General features: G+C 39.3%; 1 protein-coding gene across 1 annotated transcript in view; it reads right to left on the bottom strand.

Moving 5' to 3' along the window:
• EFHB (EF-hand domain family member B) overlaps window positions 1–23,491 on the bottom strand; it is a 42,942-nt gene that overhangs the window by 5,796 nt on the left and 13,655 nt on the right. Inside the window, exons 5-10 of the mRNA XM_079795347.1 lie at window positions 19,860–19,970; window positions 16,319–16,448; window positions 11,006–11,089; window positions 10,520–10,587; window positions 7,597–7,751; window positions 1,374–1,581 (exon numbers count right to left, since the gene is read on the bottom strand). Coding sequence (XP_079651473.1) covers window positions 1,374–1,581; window positions 7,597–7,751; window positions 10,520–10,587; window positions 11,006–11,089; window positions 16,319–16,448; window positions 19,860–19,970 — 756 coding nt within the window. The remainder of the gene's footprint in view (window positions 1–1,373; window positions 1,582–7,596; window positions 7,752–10,519; window positions 10,588–11,005; window positions 11,090–16,318; window positions 16,449–19,859; window positions 19,971–23,491) is intronic.

Raw genomic sequence — 23,491 nt, 5'->3', positions numbered from 1 at the left:
CTCCCTCCCTTCCACTCTCTAAAAATTAATGCAAAAATATCCTCAGGTGAGGATTAACAAAAAAATAGACGCATAAGTATCTTTACTTTTTAGAAGAGAGAAAATAAAAATGTAAACAACCTTTTAAAATAGTTATCTCTCTAATAATCAAGATTTGAAAATTAAAGCAAATGATGCATCAGTATATACCAACTAAATTACAAGAATGTTTGAAATAACACTCAGTGGTAACACAGTTGGAGTAAAATTGTCTCACAGCGTTGGCTGGTAAAGTTGCAAATTGGTAAAATCATTTAGAAAAGCGAAACGAAAATATGTAAAGAGAGTTACTTCTGGGGTAATAATAGCATTCATAAGAAATGAGATATAATTAGAAACAGAAAGCTTTTTGAGAGATAATAATCATTATAGTGTTACCCATATTACTTTAAAACTGTCTGGGAACAACCAAAATTTCAAAGAGTAAGGAAATGGTTTAGTAATTCATAATACAACAGCATGAAGGAACTGTTTACAGAAACCATAAAAGTATCTCTTCATTCCACAGTAATTTGAAAGTTAACTTTTAAAAAATAATAAAATAAAAATGCTACATTCGCTGTGATTTTAGCTATACTTAAATATATGCATACACACATACAAATATGTATAATATGTATATCTATATATAAGTAGTGATGCAGGTATATAATATGTAAGCATGAAAATATTTGCATAAAAGTGAAGATTATGGTTTTATTTTTTGTTATTGTTTACAAAAACTAAAAGGTTAAATTTTCTTTTGTCAAATTCTACTTTACTATTCATTTTCCCTGGGGGAGGAGAGCTAATCCTATATAATAAAAGCCTAATATACAAATATACAAATTGTCCCCTCAAAGGGGAGTTTGACTGGGAATTCGACCAGGGGGCGGGGCCAGCCAGCCAACCATGGGAAGGGAGGCCCCAGCTGGCAGCCACTAGGGACCCTATCCGTGCATGAATTTCGGGCCTCTAGTTACTCTATAAAAATGATTTTTGAACAGCTTTCTGAGGAACTGCATATCATGTTTTGGGCTTCTGAATAAATTCTTTTGCTTTTAATTTTTTTCTCTTAAATGAGTAATAAAATTCAAAAGATACAAAAACATAAGATTAAAAGCTGAGTCTCACTGCTACCCTATCTCTCAGCTACCCAGTTCCCCCTCCCTGGAAATAGCAAATGCTATCAAATTCTTTCCTACCCTTCTATAGATAGTCTATGCATAAACAAGCAAATAAATATGTATATATGTGCATATTTTTAAATACATAATATTAAAGTTGAGATGAGCTCCTAGAAAAATGAAAATATAAAAGTCCATTTAAGAGTTTGGCAAAGCTTCAAAAATTACCTTTAACGACAACCCTCTCTTCATACTCTTTCAGAGGCATTTTATCTTTCCAGTTAAGAAAATTTGCAAATTCCAGGTAGTTAATCAGCCCATCATTATCCACATCACAGTAGGCAAAGAGCTGGTCCAGGAGCTTCTCATCTAAGCGCAAGTTGGCTTGGTCACAAGCTTCCAAAAGTTCATCTTTATCTATCACCCCATCTCCCTTCTGTTAGACATGAAGCAAAAAAAGCTGAAGTGAGCATTGTCTTCAAAAGTAGGGTATGCAACACCTATCATTTCGTTTAAGAAAAAAAGAAAGAATTCTACCACATCAATTCAATGAATGTGTCTTATTTGTCACCTAAGAGGAGTCAAATATTAAACAAGATTGGTCTTCCTGGTGTCAACCTGCTACGTGCACAGTAATTTCAACCCTGGTTGGAGCAGGGTGTGGCTCACAATCTTTGTTAATTCTATTTAATAATTTTTTTTAATTTAAATCATGCTGTTTACACTGAGCAGATGTGACCATGACTCATGCCTGACATTCCATCTGAACCATGCTGTGTACTTTTGACAGCTCTCTACAAGGTTCTTGCTTTCAAAGTGTTCTGGTGTCCTAACTGGGCAGTGAGTAATCCTCCACTTCACAACCTGGTAATGAGAAAGAACTGGGGAAGCAGCTGCCAGCCAAGTACAGGGAGGTGGATTCTAAGACAGTTAGTTGCCTGCTTGTTGTTAACACTCCTATGGGCAAGAGGGGCCTGTTACCAATTTGGTGGTGAGCCCTCATTGTGACAATTAGCACTACAATTCATCCTGGTCTGGTGGGAGGAGAAGTCTGAACCCCCTTTCAGAGAACAGTTTAATACAGGAGCACCTACACTGAGTGTGATAGGAGGGATATGTATGACGGCCCTGGGCAGAAACTGGCTGATTCACTTGGGAGGTGAGAGGGCAGAGTCCATAATGCTCATTTATTATTTTTTAAAACTGTAACACACACACACAAAAAGAAGAGAGATTTCTCTGAGACAGACAAGGGGAATCATCACTGACTCATTGACTAGTATTCAGCTCTTATGCCCAGGATTGGATTTACAATGATGAAGGTGATCCCTGGAGACCAAGACACTGACCCTATAGTTCTAGATAAATTCCTGTCTTCAGATCCATAGGCCTGGAAAATGTCCCTAACCCTTATTTTGAAACAGAAGGAGAATTTAAAACATACCATCATCTTTTTTTTTTTTTAATGTGTCTGTTTCTATTAAAAGATATTATCTTGCCCTGGATTAAAGTAGACTCCTTTGGTATGAAATCCTCTGCTACAAACCCAAGTCAACCAAAAAAGCAAACCTCACAGCCCTGGCTGAAAAGCAACAAGGGCTGTGGCTGTTGAATCAAGAGGATCTTCAAAACGGAAATAGATGGTGTCAATAATGACAACTTTGCTGCCCAGTATAGGGCTTTGTGTGGATTGAAAACATGGGTGGGTTTGTTTGTTTTTTCATTTGTATGGCCTGACAACATTGGTGGTGTGTTTCTTTGAGCTGCCTGCCACCACAGCACCACTCAAAACTGCAAGTATATGTTTCTTACTCACTGGTGCAGAGACTCTCTCTCCCTCTACGCCCTTAATCTCTCACTCCCCGGACCCCAACACCTCAACAGTTCTAAGAAGAAAGATGACTAGATGTGGGGCTAAGGTCTCCCTGTCCCCAAGGGGGATCAAAGGCCACATGCAGCTGTCCAAGTATGTTGTGGAACTTCAAAGGGGGCAGAGACTCCAACTTTCGTGGCTTCTTTGACTACAGGTGCCAAAGTCATCACCCTACTAAGTCTGTGGGGGAGGAGCAATCTGGACGCAGCTAGAGGGCCTGGGCAGGGTTTGCTTGATGTGGAGCTAGCAAGAGAGTATTTCTGTGGCTTCCACTGCTACATGTGTAAGTGACATTGATACTTTACGTGCCTGTACTGGGAATGTTCTGAAGACCCAGAGGCACTTATGATCAAGAAGAGCCACATGTAGAGAATTGCTAGTACCTTTGAGGCCCCACAACCCTAATAGCCCCTTTGAGCTACAAGTCTCCATGACTAATGAGTGTGTCACTTAGAGCCTCTGGAAAAAGAGAGGCAACCTCCACTTGAAGGCGCCCCTTGAGATTTAAGACTTATTGCCCCCCCTAACGAGGCAGACAGCTTTTGAAAAGCAGCTATTAGCCAGTTCCTGAGCTCTTGTTGAAACTAAACACTTGACCCACGGAGGCCTTGTAACTTTCCAGACCGATAAGCATTTTGAAGTGAGCCAACTTGGACTCAACGATTAACAAGATAGAAAGGACTTAACAAGCCTCATTTATGAAATGGTAATGGTATATTCAAGAAGGCAGCCGGCCTGACCCCAGTTACATCTCAGTTTTACATGAAAAGGGCAGCAATCCTTAGGGGGAAAACTTGATGCATCTTCGCTACCTGAAGCAAAAGCCACTGGCTCAATAGAACCATTCAGTTCACAGAGGCTCCCCATGTGCCTGGGCCTCATTCACTAACCTGAAAGCCAGTGGTCTTCACAGGGCTGCTGTGGCTTTGGACCTCAATGAGAGCTCCGAAGGACCAAAAATAGACATAGTCACTCTACTCGGTGAACAGAAACCAAGGCCATTCTTATGGCTCTGGCCAATACTCCCCTTGACAAAGCGGCTATAGTTTTACTGACCCTTGGATTGTTGCCAATGGCCTGCCTGCTTGGTTTGCCATTTGGAAAGCTATCAACTGGAAGATTAGACACTTCTTTTTGAGTCTGAAAACTATGGAAACAGATCATGGCTACTGAATGAGCCCTCTGGGTAATTCATATAGATGACCATGATAAGGGTTCCTTCTCTAATGAGGATAACTGGAATCAAGCTTCTGACTGAGCCTGATCCATTGAGACTGCCACCATGGCTGCCCGGATCCATTGTTGCACCAGACATGGCAACACACCCACCACCACAGACAAGGCACAAAGTAAAGCACTCCATGTTTCTGGATGCAGAGGCTACCACCCTGTGCCAAACTGTGACTCCTGCCACAAGCTGACCCATTTGTCTCATGATGCAGGGGGACACATCGCACACAAGACATTGCTCCATGCTCCTGGCAGGCTTTGTCCCCTCTCAGAGCTATGAATGGTGCCACACCACTGTTGACACATTTCCAAGTTATGGAACAGCTATGCCAGTCTAATCAACCAGCTCCAGTCGCAACAGAATGGCCCATGAAATTTATCTGAGTCATGTGTTTTGCTTTCTGGGCCATTTTCAGTCTGACAGTGCTGTGCCTTATATATAGCCCAAAAGCTGTTCAACAATGAGCTGTTCAGCAAGGTATTCAATGAACCATTCCTGCTCTCAACCATCCACAGCCATCTGAGCTTTGGAAGAGCCTCAAAAATGGACTACCTTCCTTATCAGCTCCTGCTCATACATCTTGCAGTGAAGCAGTTTTGTCTCTGAATGCAGCTGCCCCCCAAAAGGAATCCATCCCATCTCAGCTACTTCCTGGATAATAATTAGAATAAAAGGAGTGAGAATTATATAGGCCTAATTTTGAAAGTGTGGGACTCTGTTGTGACCATTCTTGGACATGATGCATTTTCCACCCTCTAGATTTTAAGTTTCCTAAGTGGAAAGTCTACACATTATCCATTATAATGTTTGATGTATTGTGTGCTCAATAAATAACAGAATTAACCCTCTAAGCCAACAGGATTCACTTAGGAAAGAATATTTTGTTAGTTTTGTTTTGGCATTAAATTAAAAACGGGCATTCAAACCCTAGCCAATTTGGCTCAATGGATAGAGCATCGGGCCACAGACTGAAGGAGCATGGGTTTGATTCCAGTCAAGGGCACGTACAGCAGTTGCAGGCTCCATCCCTGGCCCAAATGAGGGGAGGGGTGGGGGAGGCAACCAATCAATTTGTCACTCTCACATCGATGTTTCTCTCTATCTCTTCCCCTTCCACTCCCTTAAAAAAAAAAAAATTTCAATGGAAAAATGTCCTTGGTGAGGATTAACAGAAAAAAAACAAAAAACAACAACTAAAATAAATAAATAAATAAATAAATAAATAAGGACATTCAACGATAGAAAATTCAAATAATCAAAAATTAACCTACAGCTATAGTAGGAAGACCCACATCTTATTACTCTCTCAGAAAAAAAAAAAGCTCCTCAAGGACACTGAGTACTATATTGCACATATTAAAAATTTACTATTTAAAAGGTGTATCAGCATTAAATAATTCTCAGTAATTTCCTCTCTGCTTAATTTAATTGTATCATAAGGAGTATGCCTGGTGGTTCACTAAGATAATCAACAGCTATTAAGATGATCGTCTTGCCTATAATTACATTTAAAATGAAGAAGTTTTTAAAAGCAGAGCACTACGTATTGGGTAGGTTTTCTTATTCATACCACTGCTATATAAATTTCCCCAGATACCATCTTTATAAAATAACTTGGGTTTGAGTTAAGCTTAAAATGTATTTATTTTAGCTTACCTATTTTAATTCTGAAAAATCGTTTTTAAATTACCTGTAAATAGCAATTGGTCTCTATTGAAAAACCAGAGAAACCGTTGAATACTTATATTTTCTTTAAACACAACTATGTGAGAAGTGTAATTGATGACTGATTGGTGTGTGTCCCTACATAATTAGTACACACCTAAATGAGAATATTAACCCACTTTTTATGCATTAGGACAACACAGGTACCCAGGCCCTAATCTAAAAACAAATAAAATGAATGGACTTAAAATTAATTAGCCTATGAGTGATCAAGATTCTTGTGAGATAAAAAAAATTATATAGTGTAACTTTTTCAAAACTATACTCAACAGAGGAAGAGAAATAGGAATATTTTTCCTTTTGAGATAAACTAAAATTATTCCGTTCTTTTTTTCTTCTCATATCAAGATGATACATCACATCATCACAAATTTATTTATAAACTTTTACTTGTTTATATTAGAATCATTCTAAAATGGTTGTTAGACTGCCTAGAAAAATAAATACAATTAATAAAAATAAGTACAAAATAAAAACAGAACCAAAATAAAAGTGAGGAAATCAGGGCAAAGAGAATATAAGGATGGAAAAAATTAAGATGAAACCTGAATAAAAAGAGCATACAACATGTATGCTATAAGATCATATTCACCAACTAGATGAGTTTCATTGAATTGGCTCTGAGCTTCATGGTGGCCTAGTCAAAAAGATCTGGACAATTAGAGCAAAATTCATGTTGTTCATAAGGTAAAAACAAGCCAAATATTTAGATGAAGCACAGTTATTACCTGTGGAAAGACAGGGTTTCTTTATACAGAGAATGCACTTGACAAAAATAAATAGTCTCGTGTACATAATAACAAAAATGTGCCATGGTTTCACAAGCAGTTTATATAATAGTGTTCCTTAGTATAACCTAAAGGCAAGCAGCTTGGTAAAGAAATCCTCTGATGACCTATAATGGGGTCAGGTAACTCCACAGCTCTAGATTGATCTACTTTATCAAAGGATAAAATTTAGAGTAACTTTAAAATTGAATGATCTTGCCTTCTCAAAACTGAAACCACACCCTGCTCCCCCAGGGGAGAGACATGGACCTAGACTGACAGTACTGTGTGTACATATTCAGATTTATATGTAGATTGTCTCTACCTCAGGAGTCTTCCCCAGGGATCCAGGGTGCTTCCCTCCCGTTGCTCCCAGCACACTCTAGTTAAATAATCTACATCAGTGGCTCTCAAACTTGAATGTGCGTCAGAACCACTTGAAGGGCTTGTTAAAGCACAGTTGCTAGGCCCCACCCCTGAGTTCCTAATTCAGTAGGTCTGGGATGGGTGTAGCAATGTGCATTTTAAACACACTCCCAAGTGATAGTGACGGTGGTAAAGAACCACACTTTGACAACCACTGCAAAGGTCAGAAAATGTTTTCTGTCAAGGACCAAAAAGTATGTATTATAGGTTTTGTAGGCCATGCAGTCTCTGATGCACTACTGTGCATTTGTAGTACAAAAGCAGCCATAGACAATACTCAAAACACATGGGCATGTAAGACTATTTACTAAAACAGGAGGTGGACTGGATTTGACCCACAGGCCATAGCTCCCTGGCCCCTGGTCTACACCCATCTGCAGAGATCTGGAAGCCCATGCACAAACCAAAAAGCTCTGCTCTACTACTGGCCTTGTCATAGTGCCTGAAGGCTGCCAGCAAGGTGTCAAACCTTTCGCAGTTAACGTTCTTCAAGTGATGACGAACTGCTGCAACCATGGCTCGCTCCCTATCCTTGCCTCGAAGATATTCACTTGGGAGTCTATTATAGATGAGGTCATCAGAACCTATTAAAGAGGAGGGAAAAGTCTTTTATCTGAATATAAAGTTTGTCAATAGCTAAAGAAAGACAGTGATCAAACAACTTCTATGAATGAAAAATCTACCTAACTCCAATGCTATGATCCAGCAAGACAAAATCTTGTGTATAAAAAAGTACATGAAGTGATGGACAAAAACTAATATTTTTTTTATGTGACTTCTCTGTTCAATGAAAAAATATCTGAAGAAATAAATTTTGTGGGGGCATCATTAGCCCTGCTCAGCTGTCAAGTCATTTCCTATGACAGTGAAGGCCTGACTGCCTCTTAGCAGATATTCGGCTGCAATGCTGAGGACTGGAAAGCTGGGGCTGATTTCATGTGGGGGCCACTCTATATACCTCAGAGATGGCTGAACCTCTGGGAGCCCCTGTAAAAACTGATCTCAAGCCTGGCCTGCGTGGCTCAGTGGTTGAGCATCAACCGGTGAACCGGGAGGTCACAGTTCAATTACCGGTCAGGGCACATGCCCGGTGTTTGGGCTTGATCCCCAGTAGGGGGCGCGCAGGAGGCAGCCGATTGATAATTCTCTCATCATTGATGTTTCTCTCTCTCTCCCTCTCCCTTCCTCTCTCTGAAATCAATAAAAACATTTTCTTTTTAAAAACTGGACTCAGCCGAAACCGGTTTGGCTCAGTGGATAGAGCGTCGGTCTGCGGACTGAAGGGTCCCAGGTTCGATTCCGGGCAAGGGCATGTACATTGGTTGCGGGCACATCCCCAGTTGGGGGTGTGCAGGAGGCAGCTGGTCGATGTTTCTCTCTCATCAATGTTTCTAGCTCTCTATCCCTCTCCCTTCCTCTCTGTAAAAAATCAATAAAATATATTTTAAAAAAATAAATAAATAAAATAAAATAAAATAAAAACTGGACTCAAATTCCCTGCTCCCCCCTAATATGGGTTTCTAGTCCACCTTCAGTCTGCAGATCAAGTTCCCATTTCCTAGTCCTGCTTCTCCCTATGCCACTGCCAACACCCCTACCCCATCCTCAGCTTCATTAACTAAGAGTCCTGGCCCACGACCCCTTCAGTTATTTGGAAGCAATGACCTTTCCAGTCCACATGCCATTGCTTTCATTTATCTTTCATCACTTAAAGGAACTTCCTTGAATTAATGATGCTCCAAAACACTGTGCTGCATAAGCTCACATAAAAATAAATATTTATTTTGTCAGTGAGTGGACTTTAACTAAATCACCTTCAGTAGTAGTTCTTAAACTTTAGTGTGTATTAGAGCCTAGTGAGTCAGACTATCTGGGCATGGATCCCAGGAACCTGCATATTTAATAAAGTCCCTGAGTGATTCCTACAGGCTATAGTTTGAAAACCATTGATGTACAACCCAATCCTGATAAGCTTTAACATAGTTTTCCCTTTGGATTTCTGCTGTTTAGACTGCTTAGAGCCCTGGCCAGTGTGGCTCAGCTGTTTAAGCATGATTTCATGCATCAAAAATTTGCCAGTTGGATTCCCAGTCAGGGCACATGCCCGGGTTTCAGGCTCCATCCCTGCTAGGAGGCATGCAGGAAGCAGCTGATCGATGTCTCTCTCACTCTCACGTCGATTTTTCTCTCTCTCCCTCTCCCTCTCCCTTTGTGTCTCTTTAAAAAAAATCGATTTTAAAAAAATTTTTTTTCTTTTTTTTAGCCTAACCGGTTTGTCTCAGTGGATAGAGTGTCGGCCTGTGGTCTCAAGGGTCCCAGGTTCGATTCCGGTCAAGGGCATGTACCTTGGTTGCGGGCACATACCCAGTAGGGAGTGTGCAGGAGGAAGCAGCTGATCGATGTTTCTCTCTCATCGATGTTTCTAACTAAGCCCTCTCCCTTCCTCTCTGTAAAAAATCAATAAAATATATTTTTTAAAAATATTTTTTTAAGTTTGCTTAGAAATAAAATTAAAAAAAACCCTGCTAAGTTTCTGTAACCACTTTTAGAAGTTGATTAAATGATTGGTAGGAAGAGAGCAGCTCTTAATTATGTGATTGTAGAGTACAGTGCTTTCTCAAACTAGAGGGTGGGTACAATTCATCTGGAAATATTGTTAAAATTTAGTTTCTGGTTGAAACCGGTTTGGCTCAGTGGATAGAGCGTCGGCCTGCGGACTGAAAGGTCCCAGGTTCGATTCCGGTCAAGGGCATGTACATTGGTTGCGGGCACATACCCATTAGGGGGTGTGCAGGAGGCAGCTGATCGGTGTTTCTCTCTCATCGATGTTTCTAACTCTCTATCTCTCTCCCTTCCTCTCTGTAAAGAATCAATAAAATATATTAAAAAAAGAAAAAAAAAATTGAGTTTCTGACTTGGCAGGTCTGGGTGGAGCCTGAGATTTTGCATTTCTAAGAAGCTTGCAGAGGACAACACTGCCTGCCTGCAGACCACATTTTGAGTAGCAAGGGCCTAGTACAATATTTGATTCATTAAAAGGCTGCCCCACTTCACTTTGGCTTGTTTAATACAGGCCACATTTATTTTCTAAATAAAATTGTGAGCCCTAATTGACTGAAGAAATTCATTACAACGGCTTTAATTTGTGCCTATTTCAAACATGACACAAAAACTTTTTTTCTTTCTTGTGTTACAAACTTTTCTTATTAATATTCATATGATATTTTAAGCCTCTAAAATTAGAAGCTTTGAGAGGAGCTGGTGAACGTAACTGCATAACGTTGTGTGTGTGTGTGGGGGGGGGGGGGGGGGGGTGTTGTTTGTTTTGTAAGGAGAAAGTCTGTGTATTTACCATAGTCGTCAGGACGGAGACAAGCTCCAAATGTGTGGTCCGGATGAACATTCATTGTTTCTGCAATGCTATCCAAGAAAACAAATCCTTTAGTTAAAATACCCACCACATGGCATCCCTGGAATTTAAAATATGTTTGCCATATGTTTTTAATAGCCCATATTTTCTCCTATAACGAAACTATGACGTTATCGAACAGAAGGTCTCCAGAGACAGGGAAGAGAGAGGAAAATGTAACACAGTAAGTGAAAATGAAATAAAGCTTTACACAAAGTTCCCCCTCCCTCTTCTCCAAATGCCTCTCCATCCCAGAGAACTCAGCACTTTCCTGCAACCACAGGCCCTGAGGAAGCTGACAGATAAACACACAAGGATGGCTTTCTTATTTAATAGATAGAAACAGAACACAAGCCAACATTTACCACAAGAGTCCTTTTAAAATTCAATCTACAGACACTCTCGATTCGAAGTTAATCATTAACTTACGGATCAAAGACTCTCCCAAGTTTATGTTGAAACTTTTCTTTGAAATCATCAATTCTCTTGGATACAACCTTCGCTCCTCTTTTCCTACAATATTAGAAAATTGTCAGTTATCTCCACCACCTAAAGTATTCTTGGCTGCCAAATAAACATATGGTAAAGAAAATCACAGTATACTTTGGGCCATCAGGAAAATAAATCCAGTTTCAAAATAAATTATATGCTAAAAAGAAAGCTCTATGCTCATTCTTCTATCATTCTACTAGTGGCCCAGTGCACGAATCCATGCACATTGAAAGGAAATTAATTGGAAGAAATACTTTAATATCGCTATTTGCGCTTTTTCTTTTTTTCTTTTTTCTTTTTTAAAAAATATATTTTATTGAGTTTTTACAGAGAGGAAGGGAGAGGGATAGAGAGTTAGAAACATCAATGAGAGAGAACCATCGATTCAGCTGCCTCCTGCGGGGGATGTGCCCGCAACCAAGGTACATGCCCTTGACCGGAATCGAACCTGGAACCCTTCAGTCTGCAGGCAGTTGCTCTATCCACTGAACAAAACCGGTTAGGACTATTTGCCCTTTTTCTATAATAGAAGTGTCAACCAAATTCACGATCGACAATGACAGATTGAAACACATGCATGTGAAGCTTTATATGTATCACATATGCATGAGTCAATTTAGCCTTTTATAGATATAAAATAAACTTGCTTAATTAGACCTGCTTTCTGATTTAGCTAAACTTTTTCCAGCCCAGTGAAGCACCCCAACTTCTCTTTCAGGTAATTGTCAGCAACACAGCAGTAAATATCAACATGAAGCAGATTATTATTGTAGATCACACAGGGAGAACAAAGGGTAAAATATTTAACTGCAGCAGTGTTTGACTATATTCTGCACAGTGAGAAAACCTGAAGTCATTTTCAAGGTTCACCATTTCTTACTTCTTTTCAGTCCGGTCAAGTTTCTAAGCTTTCTAAATCTCTGTTTTCTGGCTAATGAAAAGAAAACAGGATTCCACCGAGTCTCCTATCTACCTACTCCAGGACTTCTGTGAGGATCAAATGAGATGAAGCATGGGAAAATGCTTCACAGACATTTGGTTAAAGTGTGAAATGTTTCCACCTGGGCTGAAGAAACTACAAGGAGGCTAGTCACTAGGGAGAGGAAGCCGCGCGTTGCTATGTGACATCATTACCTGGACGGTCGGACACCTAGCATATCAACCTTTTATATACATAGATTATAAAGGTAAGTTAATAATACAATATGAAATTTTAATGAAAGAATAAGAAGGCCGACTTCAGCCCTAGCTGGTTTGGCTCAATGGATAGAGCGCCAGCCTGCGGACTGAAAGGTCCCAGGTTCGATTCCAGCCAAGGGCACATGCCTGGGTTGCAGGCTCGATCCCCAGTAGGGGGCGTGCAAGAGGCAGCCAATCAATGATTCTCTCTCATCATTGATGTTTCTATCTATCTCTCCCTCTTCCTTCCTCTCTAAAATCAATAAAATATATATTTTTTTAAAAAGGCCAACTTCAATTTGTTTTCAATGAACAAAACCAAGGTGTTAATGTTATTATTATAAATCTAACTTTTAAAATTACTAAAAGAAAATTAAGCATTAAATAAGTAAATAATATAAACAGATAACTCACATCTAGTAAGCAAATATATAGAGAAATTATAATACTGTCCAGTAATGAAAGAATGTAAAATAAAAAACAACAAAGTACCATTTTTAACAGAGTACACTAGCATAGAGACAAAGTCAGAGAGATCGAGAGACATCAAGAGAGACAGAGTAAGACAGAGAGACAGAGAAAGAAAATATTCAACATTGGCAAAAAGAATGGTAAAACACTTGCTAAATTATAGCAATTTGCACTAGATTGCTAGTGCAAATTGCTATAATCATTTTGGAAATAATTTGGTAATATGATTCAAAAAGCATAAAAACGTTCATTCCCTTTTTTATCTACCTCTGGGAACCAATCATAAGAAGATAATCCACATAACAAAAATGTAGAGAAGTTATATTTATAAAAATGTTTGTAGCCTCATTGACTATAATGCAAAAAAAAAATCTAAATATTCAATCATCAAGGGTGATTATATTGTATCATATTAACAACAATATTGCATGCAATTTAAATGTTGGTTATTAAGAATACACAGCAATATAAAATTATTTGATGTTAATGAAAAAGAATAAAGAATGAGGTTGCACTCTGATGAAACCTATGCAGAAATCTATACAGGAAGCCACACTAGAAAAAAATACATTAAAAATAATAATGGCTGAATTAAAGTGACAAAAATATGGGTGATTTTATTTTGCCAATTTTCTGTAATATAACGTTGTTACTTCATTGTGATTAAATGAATAAGGTTTTTTTTGAGAACTGTAAAATTATAACACTACTATTCAATAACATAAGAATTAATAAATTCTCTATTTTTTTGCTCAAGACTGAAAACAATGAATATAAAATTCTTAAATTTCATTTTCTTTTAAAACTATTTCCTGTGCTATAGAAATATCAAGCTGAATAAATTTCTGGAGAAGAGTGACACTCTGTGGAGAAACAAAAAATGAAATATAAAGTAATTCACTTCTTATTTCTTCATTTACTTTCCATTAGTTCAAAAAGAAGGGAAAAACAATATGGGTAACAGTGAGAATAAGTCAATGGCAGTTTAAAGGCCATATTTTGAAATAAATAAAGTTGACAATCTAAAAACCAGCTCCAAAACACATAATTAGGAACATGGAAGAATGATAAGGGTTAGTATATAAATCACAGAGTCTACTCTCTCCAGTCTAATAGTGCCTGGATTATGTTTCTGGGAGAATCAGAAAGTATCTGTGAGAAGCCATTTACGTCAGAACTAGTGGCCCGGTGCACGAAATTCATTCATGGGGAGGGGTGTCCCTCAGCCCGGCCTGCACCCTCTCCAATAGGACCTAAACCGGCAGTCGGACATCCCTCTTGCAATTCGGGACCACAGGCTCTTAACCACTCACCTGCCTGCTTGCCTGATCGCCCCTAACCACTCTGCCTGCTGGCCTGATCAACCCCAACTGCCCCCCCCTCCCGGCCTGATCACCTCTAACTGCCCGCCCCTGCTGGACTGATTGCTCCCAACTGCCCCCCCACACCAGCCTGCTCGCCCCCAACTGCCCCCCCACCAGCCTGCTTGCCCCCAACTGAAACCCCACCAGCCTGCTTGTCCCCAACTGCCTCCCTGCCGACCTGCTCATCCCCAACTGCCACCCCTCACCAGCCAGCTCACCCCCAACTGCCCCCCTTGCCAGCCTGCTCGCCCTCACCTGCCCCCCCTGCCGGCCTGCTTGCCCCCAACTGCTCTCCCCTGCCAGCCTAATTGTCCCTAACAGCCTCTGCCTCAGCCCCACCACCATGGCTTTGTCCGAAAGGATGTCCAGAAGGTCTCCCGGTCTAATTAGCATATTACCCTTTTATTAGTATAGATATCAATAATTGTAACATTATTACACAACCTCACAGCATTCACTGATCAACTTAGAATAAAGTCCTTTGCATGCCAGTAAATTTTTCATACACACACTTATTATTTGAAGATTCTGATTCTTCAAACCAAAAGTCATCAACAGTATAACATAGAGGTAGTTTTACAGAGGAAATATATCCCTTAAAAGTTAAGAATAAACCAAATTTATGTTAAAATAGTACATATAGCCAAGCCAGCATGGCTCAGTGGTTGAGCGCTGACCTATGAACCAGGAGGTCATGGTTCAATGTTGAGTTGTGGGTTCAGTTCCCCAGTAGGGAGCATGCAGAAGGCGGCTGATCAATGATTCTCTCTCATCATTGATGTTTCTATCTGTCTCTCCCTCTCCCTTCCTCTCTGAAATCAATAAAAATATTGTTTTTAAAAATAGTACATATAAAATTCAGATGCCTTAAAATGTAAACAAACATGCTTAATTCCAAGTTTATACTAGAAATCACATTGAAAAGTAGTGAGTTCTTTTTAAAGATCCAACAAACTGAAGGAATAAACACTCTATTATTTTAGCAACAATTTTCCAATTAAGTTTCAAAATACAAAAATTATGATCAAATAAAACATTGTTCTATAAACAATGTTTACTCTTGAATAGAGACAAGTTGGAGAGAAATGTACCCTGCTTATTGCCTGCTTTTATAAATTCAGTTATTTTGTACTGAGATATAATTAACATATAATATTGCCCTAGGTGGTTTTTTTTTTTAATATATTTTTATTGATTTCAAAGAGGACGGGAGAGGGCGAGAGAAACATCAATGATGAGAGTGAATCATTGATCGGCTGCCTCCTGCTCGATTCCCGCTGGTGACCAAACCTGAAACCTGGGCATGTGCCCTGACCAGGAATCTAACCATGACCTCCTGATTCTTAGGTCAATATTCAACCACTGAGCCACACCATTTGGGCCCAAATAACTATTAAACAAAGATGAATGATAAAGGACTGGTCAATTATATGTGACATGGTTATCTTTGTAGAGATCTGAAAACCCATTATCTAGCCCTAGCTAGTTTGGCTCAGTGGATAGTGCGTCGGCCTGCAGACTGAATGGTCCCAGGTTCTATTCCAGTCAAGGGCACATGCCCAGGTTATGGGCTTGATCCCCAGTAGGGGGTGTGCAGGAGGCAGCCAATCAATGTTCTCTCTCATCATTGATATTTCTTTCTCTCTCTCCCTCTCCCTTCCTCTCTGAAATAAATAAAAATATATTTTAAAAAAACATATACAAAAAAACATTATCTTTAAGAAATATCAATAGGGTTAATCCCATAGATCAAAAACATTCATACATGTCTTTATATTTGCTTGTAAAATCACCAAGTAATTTTAGAGTGATATATACTTACACACACACACACACACACACAAATTATTATGATTATATATGGGGGAACTGATCAGTTTGGAAGATACATCATTACATCTTTTCTTTTAATTTTATGTCTGAAACATATCATTGTATTACCTCTTCAAAAAATAAATCAACCCTAGTTCAGTTGATTAGAGAATTTTCCTGATATGACAAGGTTTCAGGTTCTATACTCAGTTAGGGCACATATAAGAAGCAACCAATGAATGCATAAATAAGTGGAACAACAAATCTCTCTGTCTCTCTCTCTGTCTGTCTCTCTCTCTCTGTGTGTGTGTGTCTCTCTGTCTGTCTCTGTCTGTCTCTCTCTCTCTCTCTCTCTCTCTCTCTCTCTCTCCCCATAGGTCATATATCTAACACTTGCCCCAGGATACAATATAATTAAACTTACATTTGTAATTCGTGGAGCCAATATAAACTTTTTGCCATGGTTCGTCCATCATTAAAATGTGGTGTTGAGACCCCATACAGGTTAAACCTATGGAAAGTTGACGGGTTATACTTTCGGTTCTTTGCTTCTCCTGTGGAAAGAAAGGGGAGACTTCTAACTTCTGCAATACAAATAACCTTATCTGGAAGGAAGCACATTATGTTCTCATTGACATTGAAAATGAGAGTGGAACAAAGAATGAAACTGTAACAGTGCAGAGACCTGCACATATTTGGCAACAGATGACAGAAGCATTCTCCCATGTGAAGTAGGAGACTGGTGGGACAAGAGTTCCTTGTGTTAATATTAGGAAAGTAAGTAGGGAAATGATGAAAAATGCAGACCCAATTAACATTACAGAAATCCTAAAGATTGGGGAGGTTGGGCGATGCTTTGGGGTCCCAGGAGTCCTTCCCATTATGCTAAGATCAGAGAGGTTGGTGTTCTGTACTTGCTTTCACTGAGCTTTGGTGACATAATCAGAACAATGAAACCCTCACAGTTCACTAAAATCATTTATCTCATATTAGAAACATTCAAAGGGTGATTGAGAGCTGAGAACACAACAGGGAGGTTTTTATATTTAAGATTTAATACTGTGGTTTTTTCTTTTCAAGTCAAAATGTAGCATTAGTTTCTATTTCTAGATTAGAAAGTAAGACTGAAACTAGAGATTAGCTCAAAGGTTAAGATAAAATGGAGAGAAGATATTCAGACTCACTAGTAACCCAAATAATGTAAAGAAAAACAATCATGTGAAATTATAATTGGTCTCTCAGTTAAGTAAAAATAAAGAAAATTGGCCCTAGCCAGTTTGGGTCAGAGGATAGAGCGTTGGCCTGGTTTGATTCCGGTCAAGGGCATGTACCTTGGTTGCAGGCTCCTCCCCGGCCCAGACCCTGGTCGGGGGCTCCTGCAGGAGGCAACCAATCAATGTGTTTCTCTCGCATCAATATTTCTCACTGTTTTCCCCTTCTCTTCCACTCTCTCTAAAAATCAATGGAAAAATATCCTTGGGTCAGTATTAAAAAAAAAGAAGAAGAAGACTGGCAAACTCACTATATGGGAAGACGTGGGGAAGTGAAAATTCTCATATTCTGTGGGTGTGAGGGCAAATTGGGGAAGCTATTCAGGAGACCAGTTAGACTCTAAGAGTGAAAATTTCAGATGCTCAGAAATATAGATATGTATCCTAAGGAAATAGATTATAGTCACAAAGATATATAAACAATATTTTTTAATATTGAAAAATATAATATTGAAATGCACATGAAAAGATAACCAAGATATTTCATACAACGGGGGAGAAAGCAAATAGGAAAAAACATATATACAGAACAAAACACACACATATACTCATATATGAATGAGCAAATACAGCTATGAGAGTATCATCTGTGCAAGATTGGGAGCTGTGGGAGATTTTCACTGTACTTTATGTATTTCTCTGTAGCTTGCAATTTATAAAAGAAATACCTATTACTTTAGTAATGATTTAAATTAAGTGTATTTAAAAGAAGTTGTAGATGTGTACCTATTGAATAGTGTCCTTGACATATTAAGTTAAAAAAAATGTTTAATGTATATAGCAGGTTCCCCACAAACATTGAGAATAAGATCACATTTAACTAAAGATAGCTCAATGAATAGTGGATTAGAAAGATGTTTAATATTAAAACTATAGTCATCTCTGATGAATGGGATTTTAAGGTTACATTTACTTTTTCATCATTTTTTATATTTAAATTATACATAATATTATGTATTTTTATAATAAAAATGGAAATAATTTCATTATAAAAAATAAGGACAATATTTAAAAGATTGGATTTCATGACTTTTCAAGAGGCTAATGAAACATCTGTAAAAATAAGCAAATGAAGCTAAGTTCTTCAAAATATATTTTTTTAATCTACACTCATTTACCTCCAATTGCTAAATGCATCTAAGATATCTCATTGTAGGCTGTCTGTATACATTCATTCATACAGTTTTTTTAAAAAACAACTAAAAGGCATTGGATTAGATTGTGTGAGAGATGCTAAACTTTTTCCAAAAAGTAAATAAAATATTTTCACAAGAAAGGAAGGGAGGGAAGGAGGAAAAAAGGAAGAGAGGACTAGAGGGAGGAAAGGAAGAAAGGGAGGGAGAGAGTCAGAAAGTAGAGGGGGTAGAGATAGAGAAGTCAAGGTTGTGAGAAGGAACATGGTGACCAAGCGGGTGGCAGCAGTGGCAGTCTGAATGGCAAGGCAGAGACAAATCTCAAGACTAGGATCCTATTAGAGTGTAGGGAACCAGCAGATATTGGTCATAAAAGAGGAGAATGGCAGATTCCAGACAGTGGAACAATCAGCATAGGATACAAGTCCCAGCTATGAGGAAAGTTTAGAAGGAAGAGCATAGACAGGGAGTAAGGTGGTGGAGGAGAAAAAGTAAAGAAATAAAGAAGGAGCAAGGGAGAGGGGTGCCTTGAGCTGCAATCAAGGGAGAGTCTTGCTCCTAGCTAATGGAAGTTGAGTTCATGAATCATTCACAATTCAGCAGCTTTCTCAGGACACATATCAGAGTCTAATTCTCAACCCTCTATCATATCAAGATTCTACTTACACATCAACACATTAACAATTAATTTGTGTTTTATAGCACTATAAACATTTAATGCCTTTCAGCTGTGCTGTAGAATAATTCTAGTAATATGTTACTATTAATCAAAATGACTTAATACTAATACCTATTGAGCTTTTACCATATTCCAGGCACCATGCTAAGCCTTTTGCAAGCACTCACTTAATCCTCACAATATTATTATCCCCATTTAAGAGACTATATGTTAATAGGACAATTAAAATACCCAAGGTCTAAAAGAAGAGCTATAATTTGAACCAGATATATCTGATTCAGAAGTTGTTCACTTAACCATTACCCAATCAATATTCCTCATATAAAGCTAAGCACTTAGAATAATCCTGACATTTAAAAAAAGAACAGTATTTTAAAGCCTAAAACCACTAAAACAAAATAACACTATCTAACATTTAATCTCTCTTACCTGTCTTTTCATTTTAATGATACATACATTTTCTACATTTTATATACAAAATGTGTAAGGATATGTGGTCCCAGCTATGGGGGTTGATGACCTTATTTTTTAAAATGTTATTATTTATTGATCACCCATGATATGCCAGGCACTTAACTTTATGCACATTATCTCTTTTATTCCTCTTCACAAAACAAAATAACACTATCTAACATTTAATCTCTCTTACCTGTCTTTTCATTTTAATGATACATACATTTTCTACATTTTATATACAAAATGTGTAAGGATATGTGGTCCCAGCTATGGGGGTTGATGACCTTATTTTTTAAAATGTTATTATTTATTGATCACCCATGATATGCCAGGCACTTAACTTTATGCACATTATCTCTTTTATTCCTCTTCACAAATCTGAGAGTCCCATATTGTCAGGCCTATTTTATACTGGAGGACACTTACCCACATAGTAATCATTGTGAGAAACAACATATAGGTCATGCCCTTCCTCTCCTTCTTTAAATACTTCATGATAGGGCTTCGGTGGATTCACCACATCTCGAGCAGATATATCTGAAGAAAGGATTAATCACATCAGTTTTAAGGTATTTTAAAAATCTATTTATAGCCCTAGTTGGTTTGGCTCAGTGGATAGAGTGTCGGCCTGGGGACTGAAGGGTCCTGGGTTTGATTCCGGTCACATGCTCAGGGTGCGGGTGCAAGAGGCAGCCAATCAATGATTCTCTCTCATCACTGATGTTTCCATCTCTCTCTCCCTCTCCCTTCCTCTCTGAAATCAATAAAAATATATAATTTTTAAATATCTATTTATATTTAAATTAAGTAGAACAAATGACAAAGTGAAGCTGAATGCATAAGCCACATGGCCACCCTAGAACACAAAGCCAATATAAATGAAGATTTATCAAGGTTGTTGGGACATAATCTAGATGTTACTGTTTTAGGAACCCTCATTTGACCTGGCTCATTCCCTAGAAGTCTGAAGAATATCAAAACTCTATACTAGTTAACCATTTAGGTTGTCCTGAGCCATATTCCAAGCCCAGTTAAATTCCCAATTCTGCGACTCTCCAGACAATTGTGATTTTAGTTTGCTCCAGACTTCTCATGATGATCTAAGCAAATTTGAATCACAAATCAGTTTCAAACACCCTGATGCCATGTGAGGGAGCCTTGGTGCAAATTTTGGCGGCTGTAGACTGGAACATACACCCTGAGTCTGTTTAGATCTGAATATCCATCTTCAAAGTAGCCAAAAGTACCAGGGAAATCACTGGAATCAGGAAGAAATTATTCTTCCTACTGATCCCAAACCTAGAGTTATAACTTGTTTGTTTAGTACCTGTTTTCTCAGGAGTGGTGGCCCACAATAGTGAATCATTTTGTTTTCATTATTTTACATAATGATTTTAAAATATAATTCCACTTACAATTTTACTCTTTCAACATAACAACATAGATTACTACTAATAATATACACTAATATATTATAATAACTAGAGGCCCGGTGCACAAAATTCATGCACTGGAGGGGCTCCCTCAACCCAGCCTGTGCCTTCTTGCACTCTGGGACCCCTCAGGGAATGTCTGACTGCTGGCTTAGGCCCGGCTTCTGGCTGAGCGGCACTCCCCCTGTGAGAGCGCACTGACCATCAGGGGGCAGCTCCTGTGTTCAGCGTCTGCCCCCTGGTGGTCAGTGCATGTCATAGCGACTGGTCGTTCTGCCAATCATTCCACTGTTTGGTTGAATCCTATCTAATAATAGCGTACCATGTAAATTACCATCACTCCGCTACGCCCACGATTGGGCGGCAGAGGCTGGGGGGCGGGACTCAGGGTGGCCTATCCGGCCATTGAGAGGCACGGATCCGCTGCCACTGAGCGGGGCTACGCTGCTGTTGAGAGGCACAGGGGGCGGGACTCCCGCCCCCTGTGCCTCTCAACGGCCAGATCCAGGCCGCTGAGGGGGTCCCACCCCCTGCGCCTCTGAACAGCAGGGGAGACCCCCTCAGCGGCCGCGGATCATCAAAAGTGGGGGAGCGAGCTCTGGCCTCAGTCAGCTAGCCACGGAAACCCGGCAGAGGATGGAGAGCAGCGACGAGGAAGACATGGAGAAGCACCGCATCCACCTATGCCCCGTCGCTCTGCGTACACGCTGCACCTCCTGCCCTGTGAAGTCCGGGTTAACCGGCCCGCCCCTGTGGGGCGCTTTTTCACCCCGGCCATCCGTCAGGGTCCCGATGGACTCGAAGGGCCGCAGTCTGAGGGGCGAGGAGGTGGAGGTGCCGCCTGGCCTGCTGGGATACATGATGGTGAGTCCATCGGGACCCTGACGTGCATGATTCAATCATGCACTGGGCCTCTAGTATAATTATAATAAATACATTAACTAAATCTATAACCATTGATATATTTATCATACAATTAATATTAATATATAATTAATGATATATTATAATAATTATAAAATATAAATCTATTTAAAATTTCACTCTTCCCTTTTAACCTAACAACATATTTTCTTTCTTTTGGACTTTCTGCCAGAACTGAGGTCTGTAAACAGTTAAGAATACCAGCCCTAGCCAGGTTTGGCTCAGTGGATACAGCATCGGCCGGTAGACCAAAGGGTCTGGGGTTCAATTCTGATCAAGGGCTTGAATCCAGGCTCCTCCCCAGCCAGGGCCTGGGTCAGGGTGCATGCAGGAGGCAACCAATAGATGTGCTTCTTCTTTTTTTTAATTTATTTTATTGATTTTTTTACAGAGAGAAAGGGAGAGGGAGAGAGAGTTAGAAACATCGATGAGAGAGAAACATCAATCAGCTGCCTCCTGCACACCCCCTACTGGGGATGTGCCCGAAACCAAGGTACATGCCCTTGACAGAAATTGAACCTGGGACCTTTGAGTCCGCAGGCCGACGCTCTATCCACTGAGACAAACCGGTTTGTGCTAGATGTGCTTCTTTCACATTGCTGTTTCTCTCTTTCTCTCTTCCACTCGCCCTAAAAATTAATGGAAAAATATCCTAGGGTGAGGATTAACAACAAAAAGAGTACCAGAAGGTGGTCATACTCAAAATAATACTGTAAAGCAGTACTTCTTTCTACTAGATGAACCACTATACTTATTAACACACATATACACATTTTGGAACATGATTTATTTAAGTGAGGTACACCTAGACAGTACTTTCCTTATTAAATGAGCTAGTCCTAGACAGCACTTATGATATCATTACTGTAACACTGTAATGCCATGCCTACATAAATACAATTTTTAATTCTATTTAAAAAAAGATATTTTATCGGTTCTAAAATACATTTTCCGTATTTCAAATTTTAACTTGAGATCTGATACAATAAAATACAACTGCATATTTTGCATTCCAAGGGAGTGGCATAATTTATATCCAGGGTGGATGTTACTATGCTAAGGGAAGTAATCTGATGGACTTTTTGGTGAAAAAAGTCCTGGAGCAGAGCCTTAATGAGTGCAGAAAGACAAAGAGAACTGAATTTCTCTGCAGGACAAAAATGGAATTTGAGGTCTCCTGTAAAGACTCGAAAGAGGGTAGAAACCTGAAAAAGATAGAAGATAAATGTGAGAAACATGTAAAGAAAGGTGCCTGACAACAGGGCAGGAAGCTGGGGCTTCAGAAGAAATAATGGCCTATGATCAATTAAATTATACACTGTTGTTTGTTGAAAGATGTGCTCCACTCCCTCTCAAAATGAGAAGACAAGTCTGCTCTATACACTGCCTGTGTCTGTTAATATGTGGTAGACACTGGGGATCTGCATGTGCAGAAGGAGGTGTCAGCGTTTACCAAACTTATTTGTTGCTTGACCTACTTTATGGAAGAGTTTCATAAAGAGTTCAGACGTAAGAACACATCAGGGGCATTAGCGAAGAAAAAGAAAAAAACAGCCACAAATGGACATACAGGGAGAAGGGATTGCAGCCTATGCTGCTGGTCCCAATGCCAACTTTCCTGTCCTTTTTTTAATAATTATTTATTGGCTGCTTCTTGTATGTGCCCCAACTGGGGATGGAACCTTGGTCCTTGGCATATGG

This window comes from Cnephaeus nilssonii (assembly GCF_951640355.1).
Source record: "Cnephaeus nilssonii genome assembly, chromosome: 17".
NCBI lineage: Eukaryota > Metazoa > Chordata > Mammalia > Chiroptera > Vespertilionidae > Cnephaeus > Cnephaeus nilssonii.
This window is presented reverse-complemented; position numbering and strand designations above follow the sequence as displayed.